Source organism: Mustelus asterias, chromosome 20 (genome assembly GCF_964213995.1).
Source record: "Mustelus asterias chromosome 20, sMusAst1.hap1.1, whole genome shotgun sequence".
Lineage (NCBI taxonomy): Eukaryota > Metazoa > Chordata > Chondrichthyes > Carcharhiniformes > Triakidae > Mustelus > Mustelus asterias.
The window spans coordinates 66,359,566-66,385,039 of record NC_135820.1 but is presented as its reverse complement, the minus strand read 5'-3'; the positions used below and the strand labels follow the sequence as shown (position 1 = coordinate 66,385,039).

Genomic DNA, 25,474 nt, shown 5'->3' with positions numbered 1-25,474 from the left:
GGAGTGTCTCATATATGAACAGTAGTGGCAACAATATATACAGCTCAACCATGCCGAAGGCACGACAGTGGTTTACCACAACAAGCACATTCATTGCTCCCTTACTGTGATTCCCACAGGTTCTTAGATTCATAGAATCATCCAGTGCCTCTTCTGGCCCTTCTGTCTATCAAGTCTGCACTGAGAAACACTTGACCTAATCCCATGGCCCATAGCCTTGGATGTTATGACGTGCCAAGTGCTCATCCAGGTACTTTTTCAAAGGTGTGAGGCAACCCGCCTCTACCACCCTCCCAGGCAGCACATACCAGACCATCACTACCCTCTGGGTAATAAGGTTTTTCCTCATATCCCCCCAAAACTTACTGCCCTTCACCTTGAGCCTATGGCCCCTCGTGATTGACCCTTTAACTAAGGGGAACAGCTGCTCCTTATCCACTCTGTCCATGCCCTTCATAATCTTGTACACCTCAATCAGGTCGCCCTTCAGTCTCCTCTGCTCCAACGAAGACTACCCACGTCTATCCAGCCTCTCTTTGTAACTTAAATTTTCCACCCCAGGCAGCATCTTGGTGAATCTCCTCACAGACTGTTGCCTCACAGCGCCAGGGACCCGGGTTCAATTCCGGCCTCGGGTCACTGTCTGTGTGGAATTTGCACATTCTCTCCGTGTCCGCGTGGGTTTCCTCCAGGTGCTCTGATTTCCTCCCACAGACTAAAGATGTGCGGGTTTGGTTGATTGGCCATGATAAATTGCCCCTTAGTGTCAGGGGCATTAGCTAGGGTAAATAAGTGGGGTTACGGGGACCTGGGTGGGATTGTTGTTGGTGCAGACTCAATGGGCCAAATGGCCTCCTTCTGCACTGTAGGATTCTATGAATGTGGCGACCAGAACTGCGCACAGTACTCCACCTGTGGCCGCATCAAAGTTCTACACAACTCCAACATGACTTCCCTGCTTTTGTAATCTGTGCCTCGGTTGATAAAGGTTTGTGACGATAAAGACAGAGAAACAGGTGAGATACCTCTCCAGCTTGACGGTGTCAAACCTATCACTGCTGATATCGGAGTCGGTCTGAAGAGTGGCCTCCTCACTTCCCAGCTTGTAGATCCACACCAGTTTACCACTTTTCATTGCAACACCCATGTAATCTCCATGCGGCTGGAGAGATGGAAAAGTCTAGTTAAAACCTTCAAACACAATTATTGTTGCAACGGTGAAAAAACAAAATGGGGCAGCCTTCCATTCTTACATTCTGTCCGCCAAGGTAGAGGACGAACTGAGAGGAGGAAGCGGTGGCTTGTCGTCTCTTCTTTTTGGGTTTATCTCTCTGAATGTAGAATGACAGAGAGGTGTACGCCTTCAGGTCATCTGGGTTGCTGGGTGAACGCACCTGCACGCCTGAAGTGCCGTTGAATTTCATCGGTACCTTCACCTGAAGTGAGAGATTTGTTTGGAAGATTATTCTGCTGAAGGTTTGTGCGCGAACCACTTCCCTCTTCATTTCTCCACCAAGATTTACACGCTCAGAGTCTATAATATCGTGCTAAAATCTGTGCAATAGCGTGATGCCAATATCACAATACCAAAGTGGCAAAAGTAGCCTCTCAATGTTCATACCTCCCCATTGCCCCTGAACTAAGTGGTTGACAAGGCCATTTCAGTGGGTAGTTAAGAGTGATCCACATTTCTGTGGATCTTGGGACTCTCCAGCCTCCCAGCCATGTGTTTCTCGGTGGTGGGAGGTGGTGTGCCCTTCACTGGCAGGGGGATTCTCTGCTCCCGCCGCTGTTAATGGGATTTCCCATCGAAGGCAGCCCGGACCGCCGGGAAACCCGGGGTGTGCTACCGACAGGACTGGAGAATCCCGCTGGCGTGAACGGCTGGAGGAATCCAGCCCTGGAGTCACCTGTAGGCCAGAGCAGGTAAGGATGGCAGATTTCCTCCCCAAGAGGACATTCCAGTGTTTAGCACTGCTGCCTCACAGCGCCAGGGACCCGGGTTCGATTCCCAGCTTCGGTCACTGTCTGTGCAGAGTCTGCACGTTCTCCCTCGTGTCTGTGTGGGTTTCCTCCGGGTGCTCTGGTTTCCTCCCACAGTCTGAAAGACGTGCTGGTTAGATGCATTGGCCATGCTAGATTCTCCCTCGGCATACCCGAATAGGCGCCGGAGTGTAGCAACTAGGAGGTTTTCACAGTAATTTCATTGCAGTGTTAATGTAAGCCTCGTAAGTAGTCTCACAACACTAGGTTAAAGTCCAACAGGTTTACTGGGTAGCACGAGCTTTCGGAGCGCTGCCCCTTCATCAGGTGAGTTTAACCTGGACTTTACCTGGTGTTGTGAGACTACTTACTGTGCCTACCCAGTCCAACGCCGGCAACTCCACATAATCTAAGCCTTCTTGTGACTTTTACTTTAGTGAACCAGATGGGTTTTTATGTCAATTGATGTTAGCTTCAAGGTCACCATGACCGAGAAAATAGCTTTATATTTATTTGGGATTTGAACTCGGGTCCCCAGAGCATTAACTTGGACGTCTGGATTACTAGTCCAGTGACAATACCACCAGCTCCCCCTAAATCTGTATATGATACACATCGTTATGTCTTTGTAAATTAAATTAGTGTGTTGGATACAATTAACTACTGTTAACAGACTGCAGCACTGTGGGACAAGTAAGGACTCTGAGCTGCAAAATTAAAATACATCTAAAACACACCTTGGTGACCTACTTAATTATCTGCGATTGCCATCTGCTCTTTTTAATACCGTACTCCTGAAAGTACAAGTGAACCATTTTCTTTGTAAGTAACAGGAGACAGGGACAGTACAAAAGGCATCCAGGAGAATGCTTACTGGTATGAGAAATATTTGGAGCTGAGCTCTGCCAAGGGGGAATGTGATTTACTGCATGAAGTGATTTATTGTGGAGATACTAGATTTTGGAATGTCTCTGGGATGTTTTAATGCAAAGTTACAGCATTGTCTCAGTAAATGGAGAAGCGTGCAGGGTTTTATTACAGGATGACAAGCCGCAGCAAATCACTTTGTCGCCTTTACGAGTTCAGCATGGCAAGAGGAAGGTCAGGGTAACACAGTGTTTTCAAAGAAGCAGATATCATTTTTATACTGAATTAAATCCTGGCAGTGACTCAACCTCTGTTATACATGAAAGAATTTCAATCATTAAGAAACTCCAAACCTGTGATCATTTAGCTCCACGTTTTCATACAATCCCTACAGTGCGGAAGGAGGCCATTTGGCCCATTGAGTCTGCACCGACTACAATCCCACCCAGGCCCTATCCCCCACAACTTTACTCTGCTAATCCCCCCTGACACTAAGTGGCAATTTAGCGTGGCCAATCCACCTAACCCGCACATCTTTTGGACGGTGGGAGGAAACCGGAGCACCCGGAGGAAACCCACGCAGACACGGGGAGAACGTGCAAACTCCACACAGACAGTGACCCAAGCCGGGAATCGAACACGGGTCCCTGGCTGTGTGAGGCAGCAGTGCTAACCACTGTGCCGCACCCCCCCCCCCCCCCCCCGTCCCCCGTCCCCCAACTCCATGTTTCAGCAACGTTACAGACAACTGATTGGAGACAGAATTGTAGAGTGTTGCCCCAATGCCACAAGCAATCCACCACAACAACATGAGAGAGAGAGAAAAACTGTTCGAGTTTTTTTAAAAATAGGCGGACGACCACTTGCCTTGTTAGCAGCGTTTCTGGCCTGGGAGATCAGTACACGAATACGATCAATACTTGCAGAAATGTTGGAAGTCTGATTTCGGGCTTCTAGTTTATTCAGCTTATCCAGGAGTAACGGGATGGTTTCATTTAGAACTGCCACTGTTGCCGTGATGCAAACAGAAACAAAAATAAACTTTTAAAACAACAGAACGACCCAATAAAATAAACCGCGTAAGGCTAACGAGTCACAAATAATTTGGGGTTCAGGATCACTCTTGATACTGGATAAAAGCAAATTTCTGCGGAGGCTGGAATCTGAAACCAAAAGGGAAAATGCTGGAAAATCTCGGCGGGTCTGGCAGCGTCTGTGAGGAGAGAAAAGAACCGACGTTTCCAGTCCAGAGGGTTTATTCCCAGCCTCTGCCTCAATTCCTTGACGTTGCGGCCTTGGATGTCCGAGAAGCTGGTGTGAGGTGACCCTTTTGAAGTCAACTTGTGTTCGGGGTTCCAAGCATCAAGCTAGAGGGTAGCTCAAGGAACCCGTCTAAGTCGACCCGTTAAATCTTTAGACCTTTGGGTAAGCTCTCCAACATCAACAGTCAGGAAATCCTGAAGCCAGTAAGTAAAGCCTACTACTACAGGCCTCTCTGTCCAGCACCAGGATAGAGGAGGGACTAATGGAAACAGTGCGGCTGTAAGAGGAGAAAATGCGTGACTCACACGCCATCCACTGTTTATAAATCATCTTAGGAAGACTGATGACACTGCGGCCTCCTAGCTGTACGAATGTTTGGACCACAATGATCAGTTCGATTTGGACTCTGAGGGGGAGGTTGTGGGTAATAGGGTTCTATGGTTGGTCAAACGATGAAGAGAGAAAATATTGCAAGGCCGTGTTATGTGGACAGGGAGCCTCGCTTTATGGGCCATAGGGGTCAGGGGATCCAGCTGGCAATGCTCCCAACATATTCGTTTTTGTTCGCTGGAAAATTGGGATCATTAAGAATTAGTGGCACAGGCCTCCCATTCCTGGTTTTCACTTTCACTTTCCCTTCGGCACGGAAGCACAGCTGGTAAAATTTATCCTCCAAGGTTTGCTTTCAACTTGTGGTTCAGTCCACACTCAGAATCTCTGGCAGCAAAAACTGAACTGAAGTGAAATATAATCAATCACTTCTGAAGTTGGAAACATTAGACTTCACCACAAGGTGTTTGGTTCTGATTTGCTGTGATTTAATACATTATCTTTTCTCATTTCATAGGCTTGTGGGAAATGGATTTGTTCAGGGCCAAGTGCCCAAAGTATCAACCATCAATTGTACACACTCAGATGAAGTGGAGATGTTATCGCAGATATAGAGTCAATGTTGGAAAATTAGAATTAAACACTCTTGGAAAATTGGTCTCACAGTGACTCCAATCCTCCCTTACAATTAAACTATACCAGTGTGTGTGTAACGCACGTGCGTGCATGCGTAGTGCATGCGTGCGTGTGTATGTGTGTGTGTGCGCGTGTGCATGTGTCGCACATGCATGTGTGTGTGCACGTGCGTGTGTAGAGTGTGTGTAGCGTGCGCTTGCATGTAGTGCGCGCTTGCGTGTAGTGCACATATGCAGCACATGTAGTGTGCACGTGCATAGCATGCGTGCATGTGTGTAGCAGACGTGTAGCATGCGTGTAGCATGTGTGCACATGTTTGGCACACACGTAGCACGTGTGCGCATGTGTAGCGTGCGCGCACCTGTGTAGCGTGCGCGCACCTGTGTAGCGTGCGCGTAATGCACACATGTGTAGCAGCATGCGGGGGCGTGTGTGTAGCGTGTGGGCATGTGTGTAGGTGTAAAGGTGGTACTGGTTGGTAGAGAGCGATGATATGCCACATACCAGATTTATTTGCTTCTTCGAGAGTTCGGTTAAATTCCTCACTTTCAGAAGGCATTCCCCCATACTTCTTTCTCCATTGCTCTAGGTTCCTTTTCATTGGCACCAGTGTGTTCTGCACATCCACAGCTGTTTTGGTTGCAGTAGCAGCTCCATGCTTAACACTTGCAATTCTATCAGCAATATCGCCTGCAAGGAAAAGAACTCACACTGTGAAGGCATCTCCAAAATCAGAGATCTAACAGCAAGATACATCTAAAAATAAATAAAGGGGTCTTGGATCCACTCGCACCCCTTACTCTGTCCACAACTTATCTGTTAAAGTAGTTGCCATTGCCTGCAACTCTTGGCCTCTGGATAGAGTTTGCCATTGCAGCTTCCCAATTGTGGAATCAATTGCAAATTCAAGCACGTCGAGGGAGGAAGGACAAGCATTGCCGCGGACTGGACTATCAGAGACTTAATAACAGCAACATGTGCCTGTATAGCGTATTTAACATAACAAAGCTTCCCACGGGGCTGCACAGGAGCACTGCCTAACAAGATGAGACTGAACACCATGAGGAGACATTCGGATGACGACAAAAAGCCTAGTCAGAGAGGTGGGTTTCTTGGAGTGACTTGAAGAAAGAGAAGCAAAGAGACTGAGAGGTTTAGAGGGCATTCTAGGGCTTGGGGTCCAGGCAGATAAAGGCACATCCACCAGTAGCGGAATGATTAAAATCAGGGTTCTCAAGAGGCCAGAATTGGAAGACCGCAGATACCTCAGAGGATTAGAGGAACTCAACACTGTGATCGCAAGAGCACATTGGGCCAGAGTACTCTGCAATGACTGACTCATCTCCTGAAACCTCAAAGCCTTTTAACTGCCTACAAGACTCAGCTCAATCACAGGATGTGGGCATGACTGACTTGGCGAGAATTTATTATGATGTGGAGATGCCGGCGTTGGACTGGGGTAAACACAGTAAGAGTTTTAACAACACCAGGTCCAACAGGTTTATTTGGTAGCAAATGCCATTAGCTTTCGGAGCGCTGCTCCTTCGTCAGATGGAGTGGAAATCTGCTCTCAAACAGGGCACAGAGACACAAAATCAAGTTACAGAATACTGATTAGAGAATTTATTACCCATCCCTGGTTGCCCTTGTGAAGGTGGTGTTGAGCTGCCTTCTTGAACTGGTGCAGTCCACACAGTGTATGTACATCCACAGTGCTGTTAGGAAGAGAACTCAAGGATTTTGACTCGGTAACAGTGAAGGAGCTGCGATATATTTCCAAACCAGGATGGTACAAGGCTTGGAGGCGAACTTACAGATGGTGGTGTTCCCATGCACCTGCTGCTCTTGTTCTTCTAGATGGTAGAGTTCTTGGGTTTGGGGATGCAGTCAAAGAAGTCTTGGTGAGTTGCTACAGGACATCTTGCAGATGGTACACACTGCTGCCATTATGCATCAGTGGTGGAGGGAGGGAATTTTTAAGGCGGTAGATGGGGTGCCAATCAACAAGCTGCTTTGCCCTGGATGATGTCAAGTTTTTTGGGCATTGTTGGAACTGCACTCATCCAGGCAATGGAATAATATTCTATCACACTCCTATAAGATGGAAGGCTAGGGGAGTCAGGGGGTGAGTTACTTGCTGCAGAATTTCCATCTTCTGACCTTCTCTTGTTGTCACAGAATTTATATGCTTGGTCCAGTTCAGTTTCTGGTCAACAGTAACTTTCCAGAACGTTGATAGTGGGGGATTCATGGCAATGTTTGAATTCTCTCTTGTGAGAGATTTGCTTGGCATTTGTGTGGCACAAATGTTATTTGCTACTTACCAGCCCAAGCCTGGATATTGTCCAGGTCTTGCTGCATGTGGACACAGATCGCTCCAATATCTGAGTTTCAACTGGTGCTGAACATTGTGAAATCATCAGCGAACTATCCCACTTCGACCATATGATGGAGGGAAGGTCATTGATGAAGCAGCTGAAAATGGCTGGGCCAAGGGCACTACACAGAAGATCTCCTGCAGTGATGTCCTGGAATTGGATTGAACGACCACAACTATTTTCCTTAGTGCCAGGCATGACTCCAACCAGCGGAAAGTTTTCTCCCGATTCCCCTCTACTCCGGTTTTCCTAGGGCTACTTGATACCATACTCGGTCAAATGCTTCCCTGATATTAGGGCAGTCACTCTCACCTCACCTGCTTTGAGTTTAGCTCTTTTGTCCATGTTTGGACCAAGGCAGCAATGAGGTCAGAAGCTGAGTGACCCTAGCGGAACCCAAATTTAGCGTCAGTGAGTAGATTCTAGCTGTTTAAGTGCCATTTGATAGCGCTGTTGGTGACACTTTTCATCACTTTACTGATGATCGAGAGTAGACTGATTGGGCGATAATTGGCCAGGTTGGATTTGTCCTGCTTTTTGTGGACAAGACATATCTGGGCAATTTTCCACATTGCCGGGTAGATGCCAGTGTTGTAGCTGTACTGGAACAGCTTGGCAAGGCGCATGGCAAGTTTTTGGAGCACAAGTTGGAAATAGTGCATTTGGGGAAGGTCTATGGGGAACAGTGAATGAATCAGTTACAAGGACGGTTGATTTGACTGATTTTACCTCTGATAAAAACTCAAAGCAAAATAATGACAAACCTCTCGTAATGTCTTTCAGCATATCCTGAATAGATGCTAGCTGACTAAGGAGCTGTTTCTTCTTGGCTATTGCATCACGTAGCCGTTCCATTGATGCTTTCAGTTTCGGCTTCAGTTCTGTGACAAGACAACAAAAATATTTGACTTGCTCACATCAGCAAAAGGAAAAAAGCTCCCGTCAGTCCCGGGTACTCAATGGTCACTTACCATCTTCAGCTTTCTTCTGAGCCTTTTTAGCTTCTTTCTCAAGCAGGGTGCCTGCCTTCTTCAAGTCAGCAGCTTGTTGGGCCAAATCTTCATCCATTACTTGCTGAAATGCAGTTTATAAAAATATATTCAAATCATCTCACAGAAACTTATAAAATTCTAACAGGATTAGACAGGGTGGATTCAGAAAGAATGTTCCCAATGGTTGGGAAGTCCAGAACAAGGAGCCATAGGCGATGATTCTCCCATTCCTAATTTTTTGGTGGGTCGGGCTGGAGATTCGCGCATGCACCGATTCACGGGGTTTGCGCATGTTTCCCCAACGCATAGAAACATAGAAAAACTACAGCACAAAACAGACCCTTCGGCCCCACAAGTTGTACCAAACATATCCCTACCTTCTAGGCCTACCTATAACCCTCCATCCTATTAAGTCCCGTGTACTCATCCAGGAGTCTCTTAAAAGACCCTATTGAGTTTGCCTCCACCACCACTGACGGCAGCCGATTCCACTCGCCCACCACCCTCTGTGTGAAAAACTTACCCCTAACATCTCCCCTGTACCTACCCCCCAGCACCTTAAACCTGTGTCCTCTCGTAGCAGACATTTCCGCCCTGGGAAAAAGCCTCTGAGAGTCCACCCGATCTATGCCTCTCAACATCTTGTACACCTCTATTAGGTCTCCTCTCATCCTACGTCTCTCCAAGGAGAAAAGACCGAGCTCCCTCAGCCTATCCTCATAAGGCATGCCACTCAATCCAGGCAACTCCCACCACCGGATATCCAGCGTGCCCGGGACCACGATCGAGCTGGCCAGCAAACGTGAGGCTGAGAGTTCGGGGCCACTGCACAGGCGCAGAGGCCCGGAACTGTCAGACTCTGGCGTGAATAGGCCCCGTCCTCCCCCGAGCTTTTAATGATATTCACAATTGTGACCTCTGCATTGCACGGAGTGTCGGAGATTCGAGTCTGAACTCCCACTGAAAAAACAATCATGATTTACACCATTTTTCTCGCAAATTCAGCACTTAGAACGTTTTGGGAGAATTGCCTCATAGTTTGAGGATAAGGGGTAAACCTTTTGGAAGTAAAGTGAGGAGAAATTTCTTCACCCAGAGAGTGGTGAATCTGTGGAATCACGACCACAAAATGTAGTTGAGGCCAAAACGTTGTGTGATTTCAAGAAGAAATTAGATATAGCTCCCGGGGCTAAAGGTATCAAGGGATATGGGGGGGTGCGGGGGGGTGGGGGGGAAGGAGGGATCAGGATATCAGCATATCAACTATGATCAAAATGAAAGGCAGAGCAGGCGAAGGGCCGAATGGCCTACTCCTACTTTCTATATTAACTCTTCACTTATTTCCATTACCAGAAAGCTCATTGACAAGGGTGAGGAATAGATTTTAACGTAATTAGTAGACAGATCAGAGGGGAGTTGGGGAGAAATTATCTTTCACCCAGAGGGTGGTGAGGGACTGGAACTCACTGCCTGGAAGGGAAATAGAGGCAGGAACCCTCGTCACATTTAAAACACACTTGGATATGCACTTGAGATGCTGTAACCAGCAGGGCTATGGACTGAGGTTAGGCTGGGCAGCTTTTTCTCAACAGGCATGGTCAGATAGTGTGAAAGGTTTCTTACTGTGCTGAAATCCCTATGGCAGTGATCTTACCAAAAAGATTCTAAGTGCCAAATGAGCGTGAAAATGGAAGAAAGTTGTGCCGTTTTTTGGGCAAGTTAAAAATTGAATCTTGCTTGTCAAAAATAAAAAGGAAGCCAAACCTGTTTCTCGCCAGCAGGGGGAGGGGGTGGGGCCTAGATCACTGAAAACCGGCAGATAGCAGCAGAGGGCGCAATTGTGCATGCTCAGATCTGTGTGTTCTGTGAACACAGATCCGTCAGTGACTGCCTCCCCTAACTATAGCCGGCCGTCGTGGCTGATCAGCCACCCCCCCCACCTGCCCCCCCCCACCCCCCTCGGCTACCGTGGGGCTCCACAGCCAATCCAGTGGCCAGCAGGGCAAAGCAGCAAGATCACGGCCTATGTTTCTCCATCTGACAGGAACAGTACGCGTCGGACACAGTGGAAAACACGTCTGCATATTTTGGAAGCGGAGGCATGTTTTCTGAGGAGGAGGAGGACGTGTTATTTGCTTCAGTTGAATTGTCAACAGAAGGCGGAGCAAGAAAAATGATACAGAGAATCAGTGCAACACTTCGATGTGTGCATGCTGTATGCAACATTTCAAAATATTGTTCGTTGATAGTCTGTGGATTTTCAGTCAGAATGAGATGTCTGTCATCTTCAGGTGACGTCACAGAATCATAGAATCACAATGCAGAAGGCCATTCGGCCCATTGAGTCTGCACCGACCGCAATCCCACCCAGGCCCTATCCCCATAACCCCATGCATTTACCCTATCTAGTCCCCCTGACGCCGAGGGAGAGTTTAACACGGCCAATCCACCTAACCCCCATCTTTCGGACTGTGGGAGGAAACCAGAGCACCCGGAGAAACCCACGCAGACACGGGGAGAACTATACTTCCATTACAAGTGGCTACTTTTCCAATGGGATTTGGTGTGGTAAATTTGCCGTGTTGCAATCACACCTACCCCAGCAGTGATGGTGCAGTGTAAGCGGGTAACTAGAGCCGGACATTAACTGCCAGAGAGACTCCCACATGGAGGTGACCCTGGGGAGGCGGATGTGCTCAGACCAATGGCAGCATTGCGCCTGACTTCACGTTTTCCTGGGCTGCTTGGAGAGTGGCCTCCGGGGAGGTTTTTAAAAAATCATTGATTGGGACACTCCTTGCTCGCTACAAAAAGGGCAAGAGTGAGATTGGTTCCCATCCACCCACTTCAACGTCAAGATTCTAATGGCGATGCCATAAACTTCACAGAGCTCTGATTTGTGTGGTACAAGTGGTATTCCTCAACACCCTGCCCAAGATGGCCAGAGCATAAGCACCTCAACACTATTTTCTGGGCCACAGCCACCCCAGTAATGTCATTCCCCCACTGTTAAAATAGGACAATATTCCAACCCTCCACCCCATCTGAAATCTTCTATTTACCTTTAAAGCCTTCATAGCTGCGTCATTGGCCTCCTTTGCTGCGACTTGGGCTCTCTCCACCGCCTCAATAATACCCGCGTACGCATTGGAAGCATTTATAGCTCGCTGAATAAATCCACCTTGGTTTGTGTCTTTGATTGCCCTGTTAAAGGACACAGGGGGAGAGTTATCTCAGTGCTAAAGAACATCTCTGAGCTCTCTAAATATGGAATTGCCCATGCTGCTAACAGAGTAACTTTTAAAAAAATTTATTAGTGTCACAATTAGGCTTACATTAACACTGCAATGAAGTTACTGTGAAAATCCCCAAAGTCGCCACACTCCGGTGCCTGTTCGGGTAACACCGAGGGAGAATTTTTTTTTTAAGCGTGGCCAATGCACCTTACCCTGGAATGCTGGCTTTGTGTTTTTTCCAAAATCAAACTGCCACCAAATAGAAATTTAAGTTGGGAAAATGTTCAACACAGGTAGGTAACTAAGAGGCAAAATACAGCAACATCTTCATTCACAATGTCCTCCACTCCCTCGGAGCTCACTAAGTTACAGCATTCGCTTCATCTGTTGTAAATCAACAAACAAGTTTACGAAGGAATGTTTTGGAATTTGTACAAGCTAGTATTTGGAAAACCATGGAATAGTTTTAGCAGATAGGGTTACAGAAAGGATATTATTAAACTAGAAAAAGTGCAGAAAAGATTTACTAGGATGCTACCGGGACTTGATGGTTTGAGTTACAAGGAGAGGTTGGATAGACTGGGACTTTTTTCTCTGGAGCGTAGGAAGCTGAGGGGTGATCTTATAGAGGTCTATAAAATAATGAAGGGCACAGATCAGCTAGATAGTCAACATCTTTTCCCAAAGGTAGGGGAGTCTAAAAACTAGAGGACATAGGTTTAAGGTGAGAGGGGAGCAATTTTTTCATACAGAGGGTGGGGAGTATCTGGAAGGAGCTGCCAGAGGTAGCAGTAGAGGCGGGTACAATTTTGTCTTTTAAAAAGCATTTAGACAGTTACATGGGTAAGATGGGTATAGAGGGATATGGGCCAAACACGGGCAATTGGGATTAGCTTAGTGGTTTAAAAAAAAAGGGCAGCATGGCCAAGTTGGGCCAAATGCTGTAAACCTTCTATGAATCTAAGTGCCGCCGGGTGTAGGGCAGATTTAGCAGAATACCCACATTGAAAACAGGGCAGTTTATAAAATGGGCACCCGATGGGCCATGCCAGTTTTAACCCTGGCAGGAGGTTGAGCACCTACCCTCACCAGTAGATCCAACTATAGATGGGTGAGCCAGTCAGAAATGGCAAAAGCATAATAGGAAAACAGCCTCTCTGCAGAGTGGGCAAGAATGGCTTTGCCTTACAATGATCCAAGCAAAGCCACAGACTGGCCGCGAGAACTGATACATTTTCATCTATTTCGGAATGAATTTACCTGGACAGATTCCTGGCAAGCTCATCCAGGAACTGTGCATGTTCCTCGGCACGCTCAATAATTGGTATTTTGCTGCTTGCAGGTGAGAATTTCTTCACTTTTTCAATGAGGGGCATCCTGGCTCCATCCAACATTGCAGCCAATCTCTCATATTCCTGGTTACCGAGAAAGCAAAATTAAACACTGCTCCTGCTAATGTAGTCCTAATTTCAACTTTAAAGAAACCAACTTCGATTTAACTTGTTATTGTCACATGTATTGGGATACAGTGAGAAGTATTGTTTCTTGCGCGCTGTACAGACAAAACATACTGTTCATAGAGTACACAGGAAAGAAGGGAAGGAGAGGGTGCAGAATATGGTGCTACAGTCATAGAGAAAGATCAGAGTGTTATTAGAGATTTTAAGAGAGTTAAAGTTCCGTTTTAAGAGCATAAAACAAGAGTAAAAGATAGAATTAGAGGGTATGCTGGGAACAGCTCGTAAGAAGTCGCCACCTTGATTTGAATAGCTCGGTAGATAGAAGTTGGAATGGAATATTCAGTCAGAGTTCCTGCCCCTGACTGTTTTCCAGTCACTTGTAGAAAGTGGACAGGTGATAAGGCATCAAGATTCTGCATGGTCAACACACCCTGTTGTCTCCCAATACCTACTCCCACATTAAGAACAGTTGGTGAGCTACTAGAAAGCAACAGCACCCATGCATCTGTACCTCAACATTTTGGAGAAGGGAAAAATATGCCGGGGGATGATAAGGTTGGCTAAATAACGAACATTAAAGATAAATCAGTCTGCTATTGTAATGGGGGAAACTGAGGCACATTCTAAGTGTTTGGTGCGTGTTACGGTGTGGTGCCTCAGACCAATGGCGATTGAGCTGAATAAATTCACTGTGATTTGGTAAATATTGCAAGTCCCCTCACCTCCTTTGCAATGTCCAACATCCGGTGGAGGTCTGAAACCTGCGCTAAGGAATCATTTGCCATCTTCAACACTTCCATCACTTGCTTGTGCTGCTTCTCCAATTCTTCAATTCTTTGCTGCGAGCAAATTGAGATTCCAGTGACTAATGAAAGCAGCTTTCTTTTTAAACAGGAGGCAGAATGAACCCGCACTCCATTACAACGCTTGCGGATCATATTGTGACTTAAACCATAACATGGGAAGAATCATTGAATCCTAAAGTGCAGAAGGAGGCCATTTGGCACATCGAGTCTGCACTGACCACAATTCCACCCAGGCCCTATCCCCATAACCCCATGCATTTACCCTAGCTAGTCCCCCTGGCACTAAGGGGCAATTTAGCATGGCCAATTAATCCACCTAACCTGCACATCTTTGGAGGAAACCGGAGCACCCGGAGGAAACCCCATGCAGACATGGGGAGAACGTGCAGATTCCACACAGACAGTGACCCAAGCCTGGAATCGAACCTGGGTCCCTGGCGCTGTGAGGCAGCAGTGCTAACCACTGTGTCACGGTGCCGCCCTGAAGAAGCATTTCTGACACCTTACAAAGTTGAAACTTGAAGAAATTCTGGCCTTTGATACACAGGTCAACTGTACCATTTACTGGAGAAAGTAGAGCATTTGGGAAGAAGGTGGTGTAGTGACAATATCACTGGACTAGTAACCCATTGGCCCAGGTTAATGGTCTAGGGACATGGGTTCAAATCCCACCATGGTAGCTGAATTTAAATTCAGTTAATAAATGTGGAATATATAGTTAGCAATGGTGCTTGATCCTATTGTCGAACTTTGTAAAACCCATTTGAACACAATGAATCCAATGATTCATTGATGTTCTTTATCTTTAGTGGGATCTTATTGTACAGATTGACTAATGATTTTATCCATATAACACCAACTGTACTTCAGAAAGTCATTCAACAAACAGGGAGCACATTGATGTCCTTTAGGGAAGGAAATCTGCCATCATTATCTGGTCTGGCCTACATGTGAGTCCAGACCCACAGCAATATGGTTAACTCTCAACTACCCTCTATTCAAGGGCAAAACAGGGATGGGTAACAATTTCTGGCCTTGCCACTGATGCCCACATCCCATGAAAGAACACATTAAAAAAAATTCAGCACTCAATCCTTCTCAAAGTGCCAACTGGTCAAATGAGCCTAAAAATGTGGAGAAATTGGAGGAACAACTGCACAACATCTTACCTTGCTCTCTGCCAGCAAAAGCTCATTGATCTGGTTATTTTCATTGGCTTGTCCAGTTTTATTAACTGCTTCATTGAGAGCATCTCTCAGATCCATCATGTCAGAATGATGCTTCAGCAGCTTCTCACTAATGGTCTCAATAAAATCCTTCATATCTTGTAAGGGTTTTCCCAGCTGCTCCTTGACACGTCTGAGCACTAAAACAGCAGAAGAAAGCAGGTTACAAAACTAGCTTGGTCCAATACTTCCAGAGCTCAAGTACACAGTGGTTAGCACTGCTGCCTCACAGCGCCAGGGACCCCAGTTCGATTCCCGGCTTGGGTCAAACAGCGCCAGGGACCCCAGTTCGATTCCCGGCTTGGGTCAAACAGCGCCAGGGACCCCAGTTCGATTCCCGGCTTGGGTCATTGTCTGCACGGAGTTCTCCCCGTGTCTGCGTGGGTTTCCTCCGGGTGCTCTGGTTTCCACCCACAGTCCGAAAGACGTGCTGGTTAGGTGCATTGGCCACGCTAAATTCTCCCTCAGTGTACCCGAACAGGCGCCGGAGTGTGACGACTAGGGGATTTTCACAGTAACTTCATTGCAGTGTTAATGTAAGCCTTGTGACATTAATAAATAAACTTTAAACATGTCTTGAGCTTGCTTTAACTGAATAATAATCCAAAGCTCTGGAAACCCAGTTGAGTGTGACAAATTTGCTTAGGACTTTCCCTGCAGGTGTTGCCAACTTCCTAACACCCAAATGTGATCAACCCTCACCAGAGGGTTTATTTATTAGTGTCACAAGTAAGCCTACTTGCGACACTAATAAATAAACTTAAACTATCTAATCTATTGGTGGACAGTACTTCCTTTAAAAAAAAACAAATTTCTCCTTGCTATCTTGACTTGTGTTGGCAGATGTTTGGGTGTGTACATGAGCATCCATTGGTATAGCTCTCTGGAGTTTAAAAGCACTGGTCCACATAATATGGCCAACATTGCTTCCCTTTGTCACATGGCTCTTGACAGAATAAATAATCAATTAAATAGTCTGTCTTCCTGAGGGAGGATTTTGAAGAACTGAATGTCAGTGCTATTACTCCTCCTGACTTTCCACAGTAAGAAGTCTCACAACACCAGGTTAAAGTCCAACAGGTTTATTTGGAATCACGAGCTTTCGGAGTGTTGCTCCTTCATCACTCACCTGATGAAGGAGCAGCCCTCCAAAAGCTCCTGATTCCAAATAAACCTGTTGGGACTTTAACCTGGTGATGTGAGACTTCTCACTGTGCCCACCCCAGTCCAACGCCGGCATCTCCACATCATGACTTTCCACTAACAGAGTGCAGAGGAATGCTGAGGGGAAGCAGGGACATTTCACTAGAAAAGGTTCTAACAAAAATATAAAAGCCCCAGCATTATCTCCTCCTCCTCCGATGGGAGACGTACACTTGATGCTTGACCCAAGTGGATGTTGAAAGCGAGAGCTGTCATATGGCACGGAGGGAGACATACGGTAACATGACCGAATGACACGAAAGGAAGTCATTACTCAGAACTGCAGATTGAAGCCAAATATTCAGTGAGCAACGCTATTCCAAGCAAAATTTGCTCTTATTTGTTGAGGACTATGACGTCACAAAGAATATCATAAAAATCAGAAGTGATTATTTGGCACTTCTTTCCTCCTACCAGCCAATCGTGTGTAATTTTCCACTAATGCTATCGTTTTAGGGTACTGATTATCACGTTGTATGTTTCATAATTTACTGGATCACCCACTCAATTCCACTGACAGAGCTGTCTGGCATGTGATTGTCAATTGGAATTTTTGTTCTCTCATTCACTTCGAAGTTCCTACACAAACAATTGATGAGTCCACATTACATTCCTGATATTTTACACAGGTATTAGTACATTAAAAGCAATGGTTTAACATTGGCATAAAATGAGCAGATCGAGGAAATAAGCATATTGAACAGTCAGGCATTAACTTTGCTAATGGGAGCTCCCTGCCGTAGATGTCTGTTCTACTCACGTTTCTTTGCTTCGTCTTCCTCTTTCTCAGCCATACCCTGCTGACTGCTGAAATCTCGGTCTCTCATTTCTCTCAATAACTTCTCCACCTCCGTAAACTTTTCTACAAACTCGTCCGTTGACGGCATGCTGGTGTCCAACTGCGTCTTGTTCATCTGGTCAATCAGATCTGAATGAAAACATTGAGGGGGATTCAGTACCCTTTATTCCCTGTCACAAGAATTCAACTCCAACCAGCGTGGAGAAGAATGCAGTGAGGCCAAGGTCTCTGGAGGAATGAATCTGAATGCGATTCCAGCCTATTACACATGGCAACTTAGTCAAAGCAGTCAACTAAGAGGCTGTTTTAAGGAATAAAATCAAAGAATCGCGGAAATGTGCGGCAGGGATAGTCATCACGTTGAACAGCATTGGAAATAAGTTTCATGACTTGCTTGTGAAGTTGCAAAAATGTTACAAAAATATTCTAAGAAATTCTGAATGTGGGAAATGTTCACAAACAAGTGTGAAGCTTTCAGCTGCTCACGACTACCTGAGGGAACCTTCTCCCAGGTTATTCAGCATTTGGAAGATGATGATAAAGAAAGAACTTGCATTTCATAACATCTGTCACGTCCTCAGGACATCCAAAGGGCACAATCTTACCGGCTGTTCACGCTCCCCACTCCCACTGCGTTGAGGTCAGAGAATTTGGCGACAAGCCAAATCTCCATTCACTGCAGCGGCATGGGAAAATCCTGCTGGCGTGAACGGCCGTAACATTCCAGTCACACACTTTCACTTCCAAAATGCAGAGAGTTGCTTGGAAGGCAAACACAATGGTTGATAGCTACACATGGCAATGAGATGAATGTGGTGCTGGCTGACGCACAGGTGACAGCCAGGAGAACACCCCCTGCTCTTCTTTAATTAATGTCATGGGATCTGTCAACTGTGTCTTGGTTCACTGGCTCATCAGAAAGACGACACCTCTGACCTGAGACCTGATCCTGCAATCTCTGAGGGGGTGACAATGCTGTGGTATCTGTTTTCTGATCCAGGCTTCCTTCAAGCCTGGCTTCTCACTGCAAGTGGGGGACAGTGAATTTCTCCACATGTTTAAAGGCCAGGATTTTATTAATACGCTTAATAAATAATAAGGGCAATTAGGCTTGATACAAATGCCACTGGACAATGGGCAGAGACACAGTTCCAAAGTCCAGACTCCCCTATTGAGTTTACTGAAAGATGGGCCTTGCTCCAAGGGGAGAAAATGCTTTGTAATGGCCGACAGAGTGCTAATATTCATATTTTTGCATCACTTATAGTCATAGAATCTTACAGCACAGAAAATGGCCCTCTGGCCTATTGAGTCTGTGCTGGCTACCAAACACATATTTATTCTAATCCCATTTTCCCCACTTGGTACGTAGCCTTGGATGCCGCAGCATTGCAAGTGTCCACCTAAATTCAGATATGCTTCAGGTGTGAAAAACGTCAGCAGCTTCCAGAACCACGATAACATTTCAAATGAAGCAAAGCGGTTTACCTAAAATGCGCCTTTTGAGGTCCGTGACATTACTAAGCAAGCCAGCAGCATGCTGGTGGGTTCCCTCAACGCTTTCTCCCAGTTCCATCGCCTTCTTGTTTATCATGGTGACCTGGATGGGAAGGTGGGAAGGGGTCAGTGAACCGTGTCTTTAATAGAAGAGGTTGTAACTAAAGAACTGTTCCAAGAAGATGACTTGCCTTTTCTTTGTACGCGTCCAGGTCTTGTGCGAGATTCATGCTGTCAGTCTCCAGCTCATCAGTGTGATCTTTCGTTTGATCCTGCGATCCGCGGTATCTGCCTAGCTCGTCCTGAAGAAATAGCAGCGCACGATACTCATGGGTTAAAAGCAACAAAACAGCATCAATGCAGCAGTCAGCGTAACACAAAGCTTCCTAAATGGATCTTTATCAATGCAGAAATCTCACAAGAATATCATGTCCAGTGATGGACGCTGGTTAGCAAATGGGAGCAACATCAGTATTAATCATTGCTAAGCAATAGCCTATAAAGGACTCAGTTCCTTGCTGTTGCTGTCGAGGATTGAAGGGGAGGAGCAGGTTTTTAAAAAATTCATTTATGGGACATGGGGCATCGCTGGCTGGCCGGCATTTATTGTGTGGAGATGCCAGCGTTGGACTGGCATTTATTGCCCATCCCTAGTTGCCCTTGGAGGGCAGTTGAGAGTCAACCACAATGCTGTGTGGTCACATGTAGGCCAGACCAGGTAAGGACGGCAGATTTCCTTCCCTAAAGGATATTTAGTTAACCAGATGGGTTTTCTAGTTAAAATGAAAAGGAGGGGGTCCTCAGATGAGCAAGCCCAAGACCCTCGACCCACCAGAAAGTTGGGAGCAGTGTGAAAGATTTCTTCATATCGGGTCTCCTTATAAAGACGCTAAGCTGTGCAACTCGCTTGCATGAGAGAAAGGCAATAATACCACAGGTCACTGTTACTAACCGCCAGCTGTCCAATGCTGTTGTTCAGAGTGTTCATTCGAGTCCACGCGACGGAACTAGCAGTCAGGTTCGAGAGCTGGTTCCTGACTTCAGACAGCAATGCAGCTGTCTTGTTAAGATCTTCCAAAAGCACCACCACACAACTGTCACAAGCTGGAAAGATCGCACGGTGACATTTTACTCACTGAATGCAACACAAAATGTGTCTAGTTTTTAGAAAATTTGCCCAACTACTCACGCTCACACTTCATAGAATCCAGATTGTCAACGACCGGGACCTCGTGCGTCTGTAAACAGGTGTCACACTGTCTGCCTCCCAAACCATTGTTACACATGCAATCCCCAGTCCGAGGGTTACAGGAACCCCCATTGCAATCACATCCTAAAGAGAAAAAAACAAATGTAAGCAACAACGGCAACAAGTTCAATTCCTGTCACCAGCTTGTAGCTTGTCGGGGCAGCACGGAGGCACCGTGATTAGCACTGCTGCCTCAGAGCGCCAAGGACCTGGGTTCGATTCCCAGCTTGGGTCACTGCCTGTGGGGAGTCTGCACGTTCTCCCAGTGTCTGCATGGGCTTCCTCCGGGTGCTCCGGTTTCCTCCCACAGTCCAAAGATGTGCGGGTTAGGTTGATTGGCCATGCTAAATTGCCCCTTAGTGTCAGGGGGACTAGGTAAGGTAAATGCATGGGGTTATGGGGCCCAGGTGAGATTGTGGTCGGTTCACAGACTCGATGGGCCAAATAGGCCTCCTTCTGCACTACAGGGATTCTATAATTCTTTGTACCGTTTCTCTGTTTATTCTTTGGGTACACGATTGGCGGTATTTTCTGGCTTTTATCAGGCGAGAAGAATGGTGTGCAGCTTGCTGGCCACACTGCCAGCTTAACCTGCCATTTTGTAAACACTTATGGGATATAAAATACTGGAGGAGTGGCTCACGCCATCACTGAGGAGGTGGAGCTAGAAAAAGCCAGGAGCTGGGAATCCCGAGATTGTGTCACCCTTTTTTAAAGGGTACCCTGATATCCAATATTAAGGGAACCTCTCCCCGAGCTCCCCACCCCTCGCAGTGCCAGCATGCCGGGGGACATTGCCTCAGATATGTTCCTCTCCCTTTCCTGTGCACCTCTGGCAGGATCCCTGGAGTTCTTTGTAACGTCGCTTCATTGACGGGGGAATTCCAAAGGGGGGTTAGGGGTGGGAGGGCGTGGGGAGTGAGGGTGGGGCGGTGATATGGCCAGGAAGATGTATGGAGATGAGGTCCCCACTCTTCCTGGGCGAGAACCTCCTTACGTCACTGATAAGGAGCAGGGAAATATCGGGAAATGAGATCTTGCCAGCGAGATTCTCATTTTCTGAGTCTTGCGAGATCTTGTGTCCGTGTCACCCTTTGCGCTTAACAGTGGCTGGGCACACAAACTCATGGCCAATTTCTTTAAACAGCAAACATAAAGCAAAATAAAACAATACGGCAGTGCTTTCTTTCCCTCGGATAGAAAATACCATTCATCGCTGTTTACTAATTGGTACTTTCATTAAGATAGAGAAACAGCAATTTCATAGGATCCCTACCGTGCAGAAGGAGGCCATTCAGCCCTCAAGTCTGCAGCGACAAAGCGTCTTTCCAAGGCCCACTAATCCCACTAACCTGCATATCTTGAGACAATGAGGGACAATTCAGCATGGCCAATCCACCTAATTTGCACATCTTTGGAGTGTGGGAGGAAACCCAGGCAGACACAGGCAGAATGTGCAAACTTCACACAGTCACCCGAGGCCGGAATTGAACCCGGCACCTTGGTGCTGTGAGGCAGCAGTGCTAACCATCATGCTAGTATATTAATATACTAATATATATAAAGCATTCAGACAACACCCTCGCCAACTGCAATTGCTCCCCTCAACTTGTGCAAGCTGTCAGTGCACAGTAACCATTCTGTCCTTGGCTTGTACGCAGGCTTGATACCGTCCTTAGAATGTGAGTTAGCGGAGAAAATCTAACGGGATCCTTTTACTTAAATTAAGGAAAGTCAGCAGGGGCCCAAGACTTTTGAAGTGAGTAGAAGAATAGATAAGCTAAATCAAGGGCAGCACGGTGGCGCAGTGGGTAGCACTGCTGCCTCGCACTGCTGCCCCACCAGGGTCCCTCGGGTGACTGCGTGGAGTTTGCACATTCTCCCCGTGTCTGCTTAGGTTTCTTCCGGGTGCTCCGGCTTCCTCACGCAGTCCAAAAGATGTGTGGGTTAGGTGGATTGGCCATGCTAAATTGTCCCTTGTGGATTGGCCATGCTAAATTGCCCGTTAGTATTAGGGGGATTAGTAGGGTAAATACATGGGGTTGCGGGGATAGGGCCTGGATGAGACTGTTGTTAGTGCAGGCTTGATGGGCTGAATGGCCTCCTTCTGCACTTTAGGGATTCTATGATTCGATTCTATGACTCTAAGTTTGGGTTTGCAAAAATGTAGGTTGCAAGGGAAAGCAAAAACCATGGTGATGAATGCCCCTGTTCTGTCGGGAATGAGTGAAGTGCAGTTAATCTCAGTTTAAAAGTCTATCTGATTTACGCACTGCTGTGGATGCCAATATAAAGTGTGAATGGATGAAGTGTTGGATTTCCCCAATCTCCTCTGACTATGCCACTTACTTCGGCAGCCAGTTGAGCCATAGCTCCAGTACCCAGGAGCACAGTGCTGACACTGGAGTCCAGTCACGCCAGGCCAGCATGGGCACTGGCCATTTTGAGAGTCACAGATTTCGCTCTGAGAAGCAACGCCACAGGAACATCTCCGGCAACCAGCGCAGCTGTCGTATCCATAATATCCAGTCTAGACAGAGAGACACGCATGAGAAATAGGAAGCCAGATATTCCCCTTCAAAAGGTAAGTGTGAGCAAGTCACCCAAGCACTCTCTCACATTTCCCCCCACCCTGATATGGTTCCCAAAGCCCTCCACCAACAAGATTTCTTTGTGTCATGCCTGGGTCTGTTGTAGACTAATTTTGATGTGGAGATGCCGGCGTTGGACTGGGGTAAACACAGTAAGAAGTTTAACAACACCAGGTTAAAGTCCAACAGGTTTATTTGGTAGCAAAAGCCACACAAGCTTTCGGAGCTGCAAGCCCCTTCTTCAGGTGAGTGGGAATTCTGTTCACAAACAGAGCATATAAAGACACAACCTCAATTTACATGAATAATGGTTGGAATGCGAATACTTACAACTAATCAAGTCTTTAAGAAACAAAACAATGTGAGTGGAGAGAGCATCAAGACAGGCTAAAAAGATGTGTATTGTCTCCAGACAAGACAGCCAGTGAAACTCTGTGGGGGTTACAAATAGTGTGTTACAAATACTGGCTGTCTTGTCTGGAGACAATACACATCTTTTTAGCCTAACTTGATGCTCTCTCCACTCACATTGTTTTGTTTCTTAAAGACTTGATTAGTTGTAAGTATTCGCATTCCAACCATTATTCATGTAAATTGAGGTTGTGTCTTTATATGCTCTGTTTGTGAACAGAATTCCCACTCACCTGAAGAAGGGGCTTGCAGCTCCGAAAGCTTGTGTGGCTTTTACTACCAAATAAACCTGTTGGACTTTAACCTGGTGTTGTTAAACTTCTTACTGTGTAGACTAATTTATCAGAGATTGACTGCCATGATTAGTAAAAATTTTATTACCATTGCATTGTGTGACTACCAGGATGATGAACTGAGAATTTGCCAAAATCCAATCTTGATACCAGTCATTGACTCTTTGTTCCCTGGAGACTAGTTTGTATCATCGGGACAGGAGGGAAAGCCTTTCACCTCCTCCACCAATGTTCCCTTCAGTTTTTCTTTGTTGTGCATGGCCTGCTTCTGGGACTATACAGTCCCCTTAAGACCAACGCATGGCCGTGCATATGCATGTCATAAAGGGAACATCCAGTCTATTTGCTGAACTGTGCAGTAGATTCCGATTGCTGCACTGCTGGACAGCCTCGAGGGAATATCGTCCTGGAATCTGAAACGTTGAATAGTTTCAAGGAGGTGGTAGATATATTTCTAATGGGGCGGCACGGTAGCACAGTGGTTAGCACTGCTGCTTCACAGCTCCAGGGTCCCGGGTTCGATTCCCGGCTCGGGTCACTGTCTGTGTGGAGTTTGCACATTCTCCTCGTGTCTGCGTGGGTTTCCTCCAGGTGCTCCGGTTTCCTCCCACAGTCCAAAGATGTGCGGGTTAGGTTGATTGGCCAGGTTAAAAATTGTCCCTTAGAGTCCTGGGATGCGTAGGTTAGAGGGATTAGCGGGTAAAATATGTGGGGGGAGGGCCTGGGTGGGATTGTGGTCGGTGCAGACTCGATGGGCCGAATGGCCTCCTTCTGCACTGTAGGGTTTCTATGTTTCTAATTTAAAAAAGGGATAAAGGGGATATGGGGAACAGGTGGGGAGGTGGATTTGAAACCAGGGAGAGATCAGCCATGACCATAGAAACCATAGAAACCCTACAGTGCAGAAAGAGGACATTGGGCCCATCGAGACTGCACCGACCACAATCTCACCCAGGCCCTACCCCCATATCCCGACACATTTTACCCACTAATCCCTCCTGACTGACATGATTGAATGGGGGAGCAGGCTCGAAAGGCTGAATTTGCCTCCTTCTGCTCCTAATTCCCATGTCCTCCAACCTGCCCTCAAACACACACTGCACTTAACAAACTGGCAAACATTTTGAAAGAATAAAGTATTGAAGAAACCACTGCTTTTAGGTGTGATTTATTCAGAGAATTCAGTCAGAGTTACTAACTCATATGAGTTAGACGTGCAATGTCTAAACAGAACTAATGAACAGTACACTTACCTCACAGCGGTCACAGTGCGCTCCTGTCACACCAGGTTGGCATTGACACTCTCCAGTTCTGTCATCACATGATTCTGTGCCACAGGGTGAACAATTACATGCTGCAAATTTATAAAATAAAAGATGATAAGTGAAAAAATTACCAATTTTATAATTAACCCTTGAAATATTAAGAAGCCATAACAAGTCATGAACTTAGATTTAAGACGCTTATATTCCAAAGTATGGAACGTTAAACTCACCCTGTACAACTGATCCTGGATTGACAATAGATTAAATTCTGATTTGTGCTCACTGAGTTAGTCATGGTGTGATTGCTTGAGTCAGAAATCGTTGGGTTCAAGTTACTCCAGACTTGGGCACATAACTCTGGCTGACACATTTAATGTCATCTACCCTCCAAGACAGGGGGTGAAGATCCTAAGACATTAGTTGAAGAAGAGTTGGGAAATTTTTCCAATGCCCTGGCCAATGTTTATTCCCTCATTCGACACCATCACAAACAGGTTAAGTACTCATCTATCGGGCCTTGCTGTGGACAGATTGGTTCCTATATTTGGCCTACAAAATTCAATGGTGGCATTCCAGAAGTTATTCATTGACCGCAAAGGACTTTGGGATAGAAAGGGGAGGCAATGGTTTAGTGGTACTGTCGCTGGATTAGTAATCCAGAGACACAGGGTAATGTTCTGGGAACCCGGGTTCGAATCCCACTACAGCAGATGGTGGAATTTGAATTCAATAAAAATCTGGAATCTGATGACCATGAAAAAAACATTGTCAATTGTCGTAAAAACCCGTCTGGTTCACTCATGTTCTTTAGGGAAGGAAATCTGCCATCTTTACCCAGTCTGGCCTACATGTGACTCCAGAGCCACAGCAATGTGGTTGACTCGCAACTGCCTCTGAAATGGAGGGCAGTTAAGGATGGGCAATAAATGCTGGCCCAGCCAGTGACGCCCACATCCTGTGAATGAATTTTAAAAAGGCACAATATAAAA

General features: G+C 46.3%; 1 protein-coding gene across 3 annotated transcripts in view; it reads right to left on the bottom strand.

The window, feature by feature from the left end:
• Positions 1-25,474, bottom strand: part of lama5 (laminin, alpha 5) — a 297,320-nt gene that overhangs the window by 44,214 nt on the left and 227,632 nt on the right. For 2 of the 3 annotated variants that reach the window (XM_078236713.1, XM_078236712.1), the window contains exons 46-62: positions 24,474-24,574; positions 22,275-22,455; positions 19,866-20,009; positions 19,629-19,780; positions 18,868-18,978; positions 18,668-18,779; positions 17,141-17,308; positions 15,121-15,317; positions 13,868-13,984; positions 12,946-13,100; positions 11,512-11,653; positions 8,429-8,531; positions 8,222-8,338; positions 5,584-5,769; positions 3,718-3,857; positions 1,254-1,436; positions 1,026-1,162 (exon numbers count right to left, since the gene is read on the bottom strand). In XM_078236713.1, coding sequence (XP_078092839.1) covers positions 1,026-1,162; positions 1,254-1,436; positions 3,718-3,857; positions 5,584-5,769; positions 8,222-8,338; positions 8,429-8,531; positions 11,512-11,653; positions 12,946-13,100; positions 13,868-13,984; positions 15,121-15,317; positions 17,141-17,308; positions 18,668-18,779; positions 18,868-18,978; positions 19,629-19,780; positions 19,866-20,009; positions 22,275-22,455; positions 24,474-24,574 — 2,446 coding nt within the window. The remainder of the gene's footprint in view (positions 1-1,025; positions 1,163-1,253; positions 1,437-3,717; positions 3,858-5,583; positions 5,770-8,221; positions 8,339-8,428; positions 8,532-11,511; positions 11,654-12,945; positions 13,101-13,867; positions 13,985-15,120; positions 15,318-17,140; positions 17,309-18,667; positions 18,780-18,867; positions 18,979-19,628; positions 19,781-19,865; positions 20,010-22,274; positions 22,456-24,473; positions 24,575-25,474) is intronic. The other variant, XM_078236714.1, reaches the window with a different exon arrangement.